General features: G+C 40.4%; 1 protein-coding gene across 2 annotated transcripts in view; it reads right to left on the bottom strand.

Annotated features, from left to right (window-relative positions):
* Positions 1-12994, bottom strand: part of SH3GL2 (SH3 domain containing GRB2 like 2, endophilin A1) — a 92647-nt gene that overhangs the window by 14472 nt on the left and 65181 nt on the right. For both annotated transcript variants that reach the window (XM_038170976.2, XM_072031302.1), the window contains exons 2-3: positions 3174-3242; positions 844-916 (exon numbers count right to left, since the gene is read on the bottom strand). In XM_038170976.2, the coding sequence (XP_038026904.1) occupies positions 844-916; positions 3174-3242 (142 nt within the window). The remainder of the gene's footprint in view (positions 1-843; positions 917-3173; positions 3243-12994) is intronic.

The raw sequence follows: 12994 nt of genomic DNA, 5'->3' as shown, positions 1-12994 counted from the left end.
ATGGAAAACTTTCTTTCCTCTCGCCATGGAAACCAGCCATTCATTTATGTTCTGAAGGTCCAATTTAGTGATCTTTGATTAGGTCTGTTAACCTGCCTTTTTCACCAGTTCAGCATGAGCAGCTCTTTTGCATCCCTCCATTCGTAGTTATGAGGATGTGAAATTGCTAGAGGAGCAGGTAAAGAATGTTATTTCTTTTCCTGTGCTCTGGAGGAAGCTGCTTCAGACCTTCGTCTGTCTTCCCAAGGTCTGAAAGGACTGCCCAACCCTTTTCCTTCACACAATAGAATGACTGGGACCACAGAAGAAAGAAGTGCCACACGCAGGCACCCCTGCCGTGCCTGATCCTGATTCCCACCCACGGGTGATGGCCAGCCTCTGCCTGTCTCCCTCCCAGGGAGACAGCAAGGGCTGGGGCTGCCCCAGTGCCCCCAGCTGGCAGGGGTGGTGGGATGGCTCTGAGTGAAAGGCCCTGCTCTGCTATCCCTGTGCAGAACCTGCAGCCACCTCCAGCCCCCAGGGAGCCCCCACCCTCACACCGCCACCATGCAGATGCTTGCGTGCAAACACACACAATTTCTAAGCACATGCTGCCTTTTATTTTTACCTGAAAGAAGAACACCAAAAATAAAACAAGTCACTCAAAACCATCTTTCATTCTCACCGATAGCCTAACACAGAAGCCTGTATTCATTTCTGCCTTTTCACTCCACAGTCACTTCACTGACTCTGCATTAATCTCAGCTGCATCAGTAAGGATGTGATCTGTCAGACAACACTGGTGAGAAAAAGAGTATTTTCAAAAAGTGCTCCAAGTACTGTGAGATTGTGAAATTATATTACCTGGATTGGGTTGAAGATATTCTATTGTCTTCGCCATTATTTCCATAACTGCCCTGCTGGTAACATCCACTTTCTAAAGGACAGGAAGTTAAACAAAAAGAAACATGAAAAGAGATGTCAGACATGCGCAATATGTGTTTCAGTCTTCTTTTTGTTCTTATGAATTCTTTTAACTATTCTTATTTTAATTTTGTGTGCCTGAGCATAGCTGTTGAGTAAATCCAGCTCTGTTTCCAGCATGGTGATAATGCCTAGAAAAATACCAAAACACGAGTCCATCATTACTGCTTGTAGCAGAATCACTCTTAAGTGAGGCCATTAGTACAGAATACCTCAGGATGTATAGGGAATTTGATACAATTCATTGCAATTGACTGATGTTCTGCATCACCCCAGGAAGTATCCACAACAGGGATATATTTTTGATAAAAATGTCATTGAAACCTGTTTGAAGAATTAGTAACCTTTGGTTCCTTCGTAGCTGGCAAACCAAGAGAAAAGCAGACGCCAATCAAAACCAAACACCAGTAATAAAATGCACTGACTACATTTTTCAGAGCGAATTCTGGTAAAATTCAGATAGGGAAGCCAAAGTATTCCTTGCCATCTGATTTCAAGAAAATTATCAGCTTGAAGGCATTGGCCATTTATTTCCTCTGGATCACTCCATGAACAAGTATTTTGTATTTACGAATTTAAAATAAAGCAACAATTCAGAACTATTATTACTCTCTTTTACTGTAGTAGGAATTCTTGCTTTCTTAAGAAGTATTCTGTATCGTCTTCCTAAATTGCTTATAGTGAAATATACAACTATTCTATCTCTTAGAATCAGAACTCAAATTAAAAAATGCTGCTTTGGCAGATTTGGGGATCCCTGTAATGTGTTCTGTACTCTGCATTTACGAAGACACATTGCTTATCTCTGCAGGTAGCTTGTGTCCCACAGAGTGAACTTCTTTACCATAATGGCAAGTTCCTATTTTAAAAAAGAACACCTGAGATAAGTTGTTTGCAACATGCTGTGACTGACCTCTTTCCTGTTTTGTATGGCCATTGCCATCTGCCAGGCCTTGCTCTACTCTTTACACAAAGAAGCAGCAGAGGTCTGCCTGCCCTGGGTGAACAAGTAGCTGAACTGCCTGGTAGGGAGCCCAGAAATGGCTAGAAGGTTGCAGAGAGTGGGGGCGAGGGAACAGAAGGCCATGGGCAGGCAGAAGGAGCGTGTCCTCTGCCTACAGAAAAGCTGGCAATCAACATAGGGCCAGGAGGAGAGCAGGGAGGCAGCTGATGAGCTTTCTGTTCTCTTCTCAGCTCTCAATGCGCTCATCTTCTGGGCTGCCAACCCATGCCACCCACAAGCATATGTGGGACCCAGCCGTGGCTGTTGCTCTGTCCTACTTCCAGCTCTAAACCTAGAATCAGTTTTCTGAATTTTCTTTAACAATTTCCAGTTTGGATGGCACTGCTTAAACCTGTGGCACATTCAAAGGGAAACTGGGGGAAGTGAGAAATCAGAAGTGAGAAATCACTTCTCTAATATCTCCACTGCGTGAAGAAGTGCAAAGGATACGCCCTTCTCCATTATTTTCCATCCAATGTTTATTTCCCATTTCCCTACAAAACTGTGCAAATCAATAGCTTCTGGTTCTCTTGGCTGGTATCAGATACACATCCTACAAATCACCTAGCAGTAACTAATGTTAAAACACTTGATGGTAACTTTAAAAGCTGAAGTTAGAAAAAACCTGCCACCACATTCTTTTTCAGCTAACATATTCGTACTACTACACATAGCTTGGGCTCTTCTTTCCATGAAAACACTTGGTGCTACCACTGCCAGCCTCACTGAGCAGTCCATTGGGGGAAATTATTCCCCATTTTCCTGAAGCATTTTGTCATTGGAGGCTGCCTAACTCTGAACCTGTGAGTGAATAACCAAGTTAGCCCCCTTCCTCAGACAGCTCTTGCTCCTCTCAACTGATGCTCAAGGACCTGAGAATTACAGGCACCCTCTGCCACTGGAGACATACTTGTAGACAGACTCCCTCTGCTTACAGGGATCTTCCACAGTAATTTAACTGAAGGTAATTTGTAGCTGGCATCAGCCTTAATCTCTGAATGAAATATTGGCAGTATAAAGAGTGCCATACATTACGTATTCCTCAGTCACAAGATAAAATAGGATAAGAATCCAAAAATTTAATCCTGACAAATAAAAGTCCAGTCTTTCAAAATTACTCAAATGGGGACAAAAGCTTTGAAAATCCTATCCTAGAAAGGAAAAAAGAATGGTAATAGTGAATGTACATAGCTGCATTTAGACTTACCCTTTCCATTTCTTTGAAGTCATCATCTAGCTTGGTTCCTTCTGCACCTCCTACTTTTTCACTCACTTTCTGCAGTTTTTTTAAAAAAAAAAAAAGAAAAAAAACATTCAGCAATAACATCAATTTTGGCCACCATGTTTCTCTGGGGAAGCGTTGTTGGTTTTTTTTTTTCCGCAAGTTGGTAAAACATTCAAACAAACAAACAAACAAAAAAACCCTATTGCATAAGTCTCGCAGTCCCAGTCTTCTGCTGCTAACAGAAGACATCCATACCATCACATCTTTGCACTATCACACCCTTATTCTTCTGTGGGATGGAGGTCCGTATCTTGAACTTATCTAGGAACTAATCAATGACAAAACTGTATTCAGCAGACAAATATCCGTGGTCATGTGTGCTGGTGAAAAAGGAAGTGACTTGACAGAATCACAGGAATCACAGTATGAAAAACTTTCTCATCAGAGATGAAAAATGTCCAGTACATATCAATTCAACACCAAGGATAATAATCACATATAAGCACATAGCAAGAAGCTCCCAAGCCACGACTCCAGCCACACAGAAGGCAACAGGCCTCCACGCCCTTGAGCTCTCAGAAACATATTGACTAAAGCCACAGCTAGACCTTCTACATTAAAATTCAAGTTTATAAATAAAAGTTTATAAAAAAATATAAATATTATAAATATGTTAAAATACATAAATATACATACGTATTCACACCATACAATAGCTTGAGGATCACATGAATTTAACCCTGAAGAAGGATCAAGGGGACCTCAGGGAAGTATTCCAGTACTCAAAGTGGACTCCAGGAAATCTGGACAACAACTCAGCCTTCACAAGAAGCCACAAGGAGAAGACAAAGCACAGCGGGTACAGGTTGCACTTGTAAAGGTTTCATGTTCAAATAAAATATTTTTTTTTACAGTGAGAACACTCAATCACTGTAAAAACCTCCCCAGGGACTTGGCAGAATGAATCCCCATTACTGGAGGTTTTCAAGATGTAACTGGACAGGGCTCCCTTTTCCCACAGAAGATCTGACTTGATAATTTTTCAAGTTCCCTTCCAACCTGGGCTGTTCTCTATCATTCTATGTAGAATACCTAGCTGACAGAACAATTAGGAATTAAAAACCAAACAAAAAAGTGAATGCTGGTGTCATGTTTTTAGCAAATATTCTTTTTTTATATAAAAGTCTCATTTGGAAAGCAAATTGGAAAATGACATGATGCTACCAACAGCACCCTGGCTTGTATCAGAAACAGTGGAGCGAACAGTACTAGGGAAGCGATTGTCACTCTGTACTTGGCTCTGGTGAGGCCGCACTGTGTTCAGTTTTGGGTCCCTCGTTTAGTGTTCTAGTAGACGAAATGCTCAGCATGAGCCAGCAGTGTGCACTTGCAGCCCAGAAGGCCAACTGCATCCTGGGTTGCATCAGTAGAGGGGTGGTCAGCAGGTGGAGGGAGGTGATTATCCCCCTCTGCTCTCCCCACCTGGAGTGCTGCATCCAGGTCGGGGGCCCCCAGCACAACAAAAATGTAGGTCTGTTAGAGTGGGTCCAGAGGAGGGCCACGAAGGTTATCGGAGGGCTGGAGCACCTCTCCTGTGAGGAAAGGCTGAGAGAGCTGGGGATGTTCGGCCTAAAGAGAAGGCTCTGGGGTGACCTCATTGCAGCTTTTCAATACTTAAAGGGGTCTTATATAAAAAATGGAGAGCAAATTTTTTTCTCAGTCAGGTAATGGCAAGTTTTAAACCAGAAGAGGGAAGATTTAGATTAGAGGTTATGAGGAAATTCTTCCATCAGAGGGTGGAGAGGCACTGACACAGGTTTGCCCAGAGAGTTTGTAGATGTAGTCTTCGTTAGACTGTTTTAACTATGTATAAGTACTGATTTCAGTGACTCCTGCAATAAACAAGCAGAAATTAAAGAAAAATTGCACCTTTTTTTCCCTCTTAGTTTCAACCCATGTTAACTCATCCATTATCTTTCTTTCACAATATAGAGAAGGACAACCCACAGCCTGCCAAATACCTGCTACTAATAAAATCCAGGCATCTGATTTCATATTCACCACAGTTCACTCCTACAAAGCTGCAAGCGCAGCACAGCCAAGCACTTATTAACGGAGACTATTAGGTCTGGAATAGAAACTAGCTATCAGTTCTGTTTGTTTTCTGACAGCTCTTTGGAAGTAAGTATCAAAAATTGTGCATTAATGATTAATGATACATCAACACTACACAGAGCTTAAAAAAAAAAAAAAAAAAAGAAAGAAAAAGAAAGAAAAAGAGAGTTATCCATTTCTTCCCATACAAAATAGATGTCCAAATCACACAGACACTTTCCTGTCATTAATTTGAATGTAGAAGATGAGTTTGTATGGTCTGTATTACTGAATTTATACTTTAAAGAGATCAGTGAGGCACCACAAAAAGTCACAGATTTCAAACTCTGTGCTGTTAGGAATAGTTATACTGTGGACAGTAGGTTGATTCAATGTCCTAAAAGATACTATTCATATGCAGATTCTGTGAAAAAATGTAACAAAGAAAGAATAAATGCCACAAGTTTTCTTCATCAATCCATGAATGAATCTTCTGCAAATTGACTTCCTACTACAGCTAAGATGGCAAAATCTGCATAGGAGCTGTCTAACAACAAAGATTTCAGGTCCCTGAAAACAACTGCAAAGATGCTAGCACTTAAATATTCAAAGCAAATTTTGAATAAATGAGGTCCATCTCTTAAGGATACGAAGTAAACAAAGGTAATTATTCCAGCTTCTTCTAGTTGCAGCTCTTCTTGTACTTCTAACACCTTAGGATCTCTTCATAGCTGATGAGGTTTTGCAGACATGTCTTATCATCCCCAAAGATTCCCTGAAGATCTCATCTCACATCTACAAACCTTAGCAATTGCTCTTTCCCTTCGTATTCATCATTACTCTAGCTGGGGAATACATGACACTTAACCATGCAGCCCTGTAGTCAGCTGAAGTGACCACTGTCGGGTCAAGTTAAAAAGGCAGTTCACTCTTCTATTCTCAGCATGATTTACATTTTTGGTCACTCTGTCAATATTAGTTTCACAATCAGCATTAAGAGTCACTCATTTAAGGTGACAAACAAAAGAACCATGTTCTACACATCAAAATGTATTTGTACAGTTCTGGGTCAAGCACTGTTACAGACAACAGGGATGAGTCACAAGAGGGAGACAAAACATTGAGCCTTTAGTCTTTCTGGAGTGGTGTGACTCTTCTCTCATGGCAAGTTACATCACAAACCTTCAGAAAGTACCTTCACCTCCATTATCCAGACAAAAATCTAATTTGCAGAAGTGCTGACAGTCCACAGGAAAAGAACAACTGAACCACCATCATATCTGAAGACTTAAATGCTACTTATTCTTGAAAGGCTACAGGCACTCAGCAGCCAGAGATAAGCAATCAAATTAAGGATTCAAATTTAAAGGAAAAAAAAAATTTTTTTTTTTTTTCCCCTTAGGGCAGAAGGGGGCAATCTACTCAGAGGAGAATATTAAGACCCCATTTCAAGGGCATCATCAAAGGTGGTCCTGTGGGAGCTGTGGGCCTGAGAAAGGAAACTGAAACATTTCCAACTTAAACCACATCTATGTCATCACTGTATTGATTAATTTAGAGATATTCCTTAGCCTGTTTATATCCATCCTTCTAATCAATTGTTAAAGCATTGTTAAGGCATTTAATTGTGGCTGGTCCTTCCACTGTTCTCTAAGATCATCAGATTTGATTATCATAGGTCAGAAATCTAGAGCAGCTTACATCAGCTGAGGATCTGCTTGTGCCAAAGATTCAGAAGCAGTCAGAAAAATCCCCAGCTACAAACAGCAAGAAAACTAAATTCTCTTTTGCTCTGTCATTTAAGTCAAGATTTCAACACTTTGTCTCTTATTTACAATGGAATGAAGAGTAGGCCCTTGAAGTTGTCTTTAGCACATTTCCTCCTAAACCAGTCATCCTATGGAAGAAACAAGACCTAATCTGATATCAGGGCAATAGTGTTTAGTTATTTTCTGATCATGCTGTCTCTTTCTAATTTTGATTACTTATTCCATCTTGTCTCCAAAAAACCTTTGCAATAAGACTATCATAAAAATATAAATTTATTTTCGTGAAAAAAGGCAGGTTCAACAAACAAGCATTATCTAAGTGTGGGGAAAATATGAAGTTTTTTTTGTTTGTTTGTTTGTTTGTTTTTTTTTTTTTTTATGCATTGAAGATATGCAGAACTTTCCTGCATCTAAAAGTGTCATGTTTTAAAGTCAGGATCTTTAGATTTTACATAACTGAAAAAAAAAAAAGTGCTGTGTGCACAGTCCAATTGTTTGAAGATCCCATCTCCACTCAGGTAGAATATTAAGTTTACATCCGATGGTAAGAATGGTTTTGATACATACAGCAAAGGTGGCATGACAATATTAAGCCTTTTTTTTTTTTTCCCAATAGATAATTTTTTAAGGCAGTTTTGTGGTAGATGCTGACAGGACTTGGAATATGAGCCATTGTAACAGCAGTGTGGTTTGGTAGATTTGGTATATGGAGTTCTTGTGAAACAGGAAAACAGGTCTTGGCTATGGAACCATTGATTTTGTTTTCATACAGCTATGCAAATCACCTGTTTTGTATTGCTGTGTCACATGCAGTACATTGTACAGGGCAAAAAAAAATATTGTGCAGTCTCTATGAATATCCTGAGAATTCCCATTATCTTTTCTAGAATACACTGACAATTACTTGTACAACATCCCATAAAGCCATTTTTTAACTAGTAATGATACAAATCTGACAGTCATCTCTCACTACTCACAAGCTTTTAACTTAAATCAAATGTGCATTAGGTTGCTATTCCATGAGAATTATGTTCTTCAATAGCATGACGCTGCATCCTATTAGAGTGCTTTCGGAGCAATTCAAACAGATGCTACAAGAAAATCTTGCATGGCAGTGTATGTCACTATACAAACTTGACAATGTAGCAAAATCAGCATCAAACCAGAAGAGTAGTCACCTGAGTCTGCAGCTCTCCTAGTTTTGTGAAATACAGTAATGAAAGGAGGTTAGAAATGCATGACAGAAAACAACAATACCCTCTGTAGTTCATGCTTATTAAATACAAGTCACACTGTTGATGTCTCACTCCTTAGTACATGTTCTACAGGTTCCTCCATGCCATTTTTGCCTCTTTTACTTTTACCTGTCTCTACAAGGTTTCATGTTCTGGGAGCACAATGACAGAAGTATATTCAAGTTTGTTAAGGATTTTCAAACAGGCTCTAATATGTTGTGATGCTTTGTTAGCATTGCAAATAGATGAAAGACATAGCTGGCTTGCAAAAGAAAGTAGTGAAAAATACACATTTTAATGGGAAGAAGTCTGTGTACACATGGTGAAGGTTTGCCAACACTGCAGGCTTCTCAGAAGGAGAAAACACTTGAAAAAAGAACATTTATAAAAAGCACAGTCTCTAATGAAGATTTTTTTATTTATTTATTCTATCGCTTCCCATTCTGTCACTTCACACTTGCAGGCTATTTTTTCTGCCTGTTTGATTCCTGCACATTTTGCCACTTTGGGTATCAGAATTCATTACCACAGTAAACGTGACACCTGAAATTCCAATTTATGATCATGGCCCTGGTCCAATGAGGCATACATCATGTGGCAAATCATACTCTCAGCACTAGCAGTAAGCAAGAGAGGAGATTCTTTGGTAATTTCAGATAAACTAGAAAATAGACTAAAAGAAAGAACACACCTCAGAAGCATAAGTAAATTAGCTGTATTTGATACTTCTACTTCTCCAAATAACATTAGAATAGAAAATAAAAAAGACACCTTTTCGAGGCTACTTATCTCATATAATATGGAGATAGCGCATCTTCAGAAATCTTAAGAGGCTGGAGAAAATATCACTGTTGGTTCAAAGAACCTTAATGAAAAGGAAATTTACATTTTATTTTAACTAAGGTAGAGTGATCTCACTCAAGTTTTTCAGAAACAGACATCTAGATACGGGAATTCCCAATTTACAAGCCAAATGATCCAAAACCATTAGCTTTGGAAAGCTTCAGAAAATTCAACAGGTCTGACATAGCTCACCAGAAACATCTGATTTACCTCACAAACTATTCCACTCACTTACCTTACAAAGTATTCCACTCATTTATTGGAAAAACTGAGCAAAAAACATGTTTTCATTAAACAGAGAAAATTTCACAGGACAAGAAAGTTTATCACCCTTTCCCTTGCACTTAATAGTCTATTTACTTTATTCTATTTTTCTTTTAATTTGTAAACACACTGTGTATAAAGTAGGGACTGCCAATAGGATGTGGCAAGAGAATGCAGGACAAGCCACTTCAGTGGCAAAACACAAACAATTTTACATACATGGAAGATTCACAAGGACGGTAATGCTCATTTACTTTCCATTATTAAATTTCTCCTCCTCTCTTGTGACAGCTAGAAGAGCAGTGCACAATGCCAGCTGGGGTTCGTCAGCACAGGATCCTCCCCTTACAAAACTGAGAAGCACAGTGACTGTGCTGCTACAACAGAAACCGTAAGGAGTCATGAAAACAGTGTGAAAGGCAAAAGGGAAAAAACAGACGTCCAAGAATCTCCAGGGAACTTCACTGTTTCCTTTCTGTTTGCACTTATACTTTGATTATGCCATTGAAGCTTTGCTTTCTCCCTGGCAAAATGAAGAAATACACTTGCCTACCACATGGGAAAATTGTGAGCATTAATTTGCACCTGCTACTGCTTGTAAGCATGAGCACATCTAACAGAAATGTTAGTGATACAGTTAAGGTAAGCATCTGCAGCCAAGTCTGAGATTATCTTTTCTGTCCCCTTCTGTCACTTGGCAGATATACTTAATCAGGAAATAATACACTGCTTCCCCTGACAGCACTCCAATCACTTTCTCCCTGCTAGTCTTTTTTCACTGATCTGTTCCACCTTGGGAGTACACCAACCACAACTGGGTACTTCTGTCCTTTCTTAAAAGTTCCCTTGACTCTGATGATGTTGGATGCAGAATGACAACAAAAAGTGCACTATTCAAAGATCAGTAAGTGAACTGAATTCAGGAAACTCAAGAAGAAAAGCGAAGGCTGAGACTGGCCTACAAAAGGCTTGCCTTCATCCCTCTAAAAGCATCTTCTTGAAGATGTCTTCTTTATACATGTGCAATAGCTTGGCCATGATAGTTCCTGCAGTTGCTAGTAGCAGTACCTACAGCCTTGTCTTGGAGGCAGGTCAGAAGTCAAAGAAAATTAATAATAATGTAGCATACAGAATGTGATAATTAGAAACAATGTGGCATACAGAAGACACAGGACTTGGCAATCCTAAAGACAACCCACTGACAAAGCCTGTCAAGTCAAAAGCAAAAATCTTCATGGGACAGGCTCTCCAGTGTCTCCACTGATAATAAGGACCAAGGCAAAATGGTTCAGTGGAACATTTCAAGAAATCTCAAGAAATCCAATGTAGCAAACATCTATAGTAAACCTGTCCCATGCTCCTACTTTCATCATTTAGAATAAATCACGAATTTGCCCTTTTTTAATTTTCAGCAGAAGCTGAACAGAAAAGGGGTTGTCTGGACCAGTCATAACTTTGCCATTCTGGTCCAGCATATTGCTCCCTGCCTGCCAGCAAGGACCACACCACAAAACTCCTGCTTCACCAGCATTGCAGAGGGAGTCCACACTCAGCACAAGCGCACAACATAAAAGTATGCCTGCCTCTGCACAAGCTTCTGCACTGACAGCAGTGACTGCAGAGCCACTGCTGCAATGCCACTGCATTACACCAGAGACTGTCCACTGGTGAGAGAAATAGGGAAGGGTGAGAGCAGGGACAGAAGGAAGCACTGCTGTACTAGTAGCCTGGGCTGTACCCCCACATAAAGTCCCTGCACAGGAGCACCCATCCCAACGGGCGACTGTAGGCAGTACCACAGGGAAGACACAAAATTAAATGGGTATTACACAATCTAGTGACAGAGGTGTGCTGATAACTGAGACACTGCAGTGCATCCACAGTGAGCAAGGGAATCTATTTCATATGTTTACATTTATTACCAAAATCGCATGTTTGCCAAACGCAGACTTGTTCTTGTTCTTTGCAGAGTTCTGTTCTCTGCAAAGTTTGTGTTCAGCCAGAATGCCAGCACCTTGCTGTTTAGAGTGGGCTCAGGAGTTGGCAGAGAGAAGCTGGCAAAAGCTACCAGGGATCTGAGGACAATCAGAACACTGTGTGCTTTTTCAACACTACCCCTCTGTTCCCAGCAGGCCACCAATACTAGCAACAGAGAAAAAATTGTTATAAAAAAGGTGCCTGTATCAGCCAGAAGATGTGCCAATCTCTATTTTTTTGTTGTTGTTTGTTTTTGCAGTAAGGAGGAGGACAGAGAATCTACTCCCATATGGTATTTCCACTTCTGATGACAACAGTACCATGATCCAGTCCCTGTAGTAAACCAAGAGGCAATAAATAACACATTCACAAGCTTTTCACACCTGTGCAAAGGACTATGGATTCAGACTGACAATCCTTAAGAGCTCCCCACATAGCAGCACTGGGAGCTCTGCCCTATACTGTACTGCCACAATGAAAGCTAACATCTGTGCTTTATTTCCCAGAGTGTAAAAAAAGTGTGGTGGCAGCCTCAGTGCTTTTTTCAAAGTAAGTGGCTCACTCAGCTAGATGGTGATAAGACAACACTGTGGGAAAGGCAAAAACAATACGAGAATACTACCAGTAGTTTTGGGGGGTTCTCATGTCTGTTGCCTGGAGTGGTGAGCAGTACCATCTGAAATGCTATCAGTTGTCAGTTGCTCTATTACCATAAATAAATAATTTATTTATTTTTTTTATTTTAGATGGAGAGCGTGAACCACGAAATTATATTTTCATTCCATCTTCTGTATCTTTTTTCATGTCTCCAAAGCAATTGGTATGAATTTTTAAGAGGGAAGATGCTTCTTACAAAATTCCTTTGTAGGTAGAACCTAGAATTGTAGCTTTAAATTTTGTTGCTGCCCTTTGTCATAGGAGTTGTAGATATTAAAACTGTATACACAGGTATATAACAGCACACTGAGTGCAAAAAAGGCAAACAGAACACAGACTACGTATCCATCCAGTTAGCATCCTATCTGGAGCTCAGGTACAGCATGTTTATGTATCATGATCCATCTTATCTCATCTGCATACATCACCACAAGCATGCCCCAACCACACAGCTTCTGACTTCAGCAGAAGCAATGATCTCCTTCCCACTGCTTCAGCTGCCACATGCTAACCTCACCACCTAGCAAACCTGCTCTGGGCACAGGCAACTGGTGACTTAAACCATCCCATAGTTTTTGTCACCAGGCTGCCTGAGCTCATCCGGTCCATTTCGGCATGAAGCTGTGTGAGGAAGTTTCCTGTAGCTGTGGTTTAATCTGCCAGCTGAGAAGCAGAGTTCACCTTCACCCCTCGTGACAAATAATGTTTGCATCAAACTTCAGCTTTGAAAAGTTGGGTGTTTCACATGCAGGCATAACACATGGAGAGCACAAGGACACATTCTGTCCACCACTCAGGTCTGCACAGCATGTGGAGCCTAAATGCCCAACCAGCACCACACAAGCAATGATGCAACCACGTGCTGTTCATCAGTAAAGTACAGTCTGCTACATGTGACTCTGTCAGGAAAATCAACCACCCATTTTACACGGTATTAAAGCTTTGGAGCGACATAATTTCTCTC

This window comes from Anas platyrhynchos, chromosome Z (assembly GCF_047663525.1).
Source record: "Anas platyrhynchos isolate ZD024472 breed Pekin duck chromosome Z, IASCAAS_PekinDuck_T2T, whole genome shotgun sequence".
Taxonomy (NCBI): Eukaryota; Metazoa; Chordata; class Aves; order Anseriformes; family Anatidae; genus Anas; species Anas platyrhynchos.
Note: the sequence above shows the minus strand (reverse complement) of the source record. Positions and strands in the feature narration are given on the sequence as shown.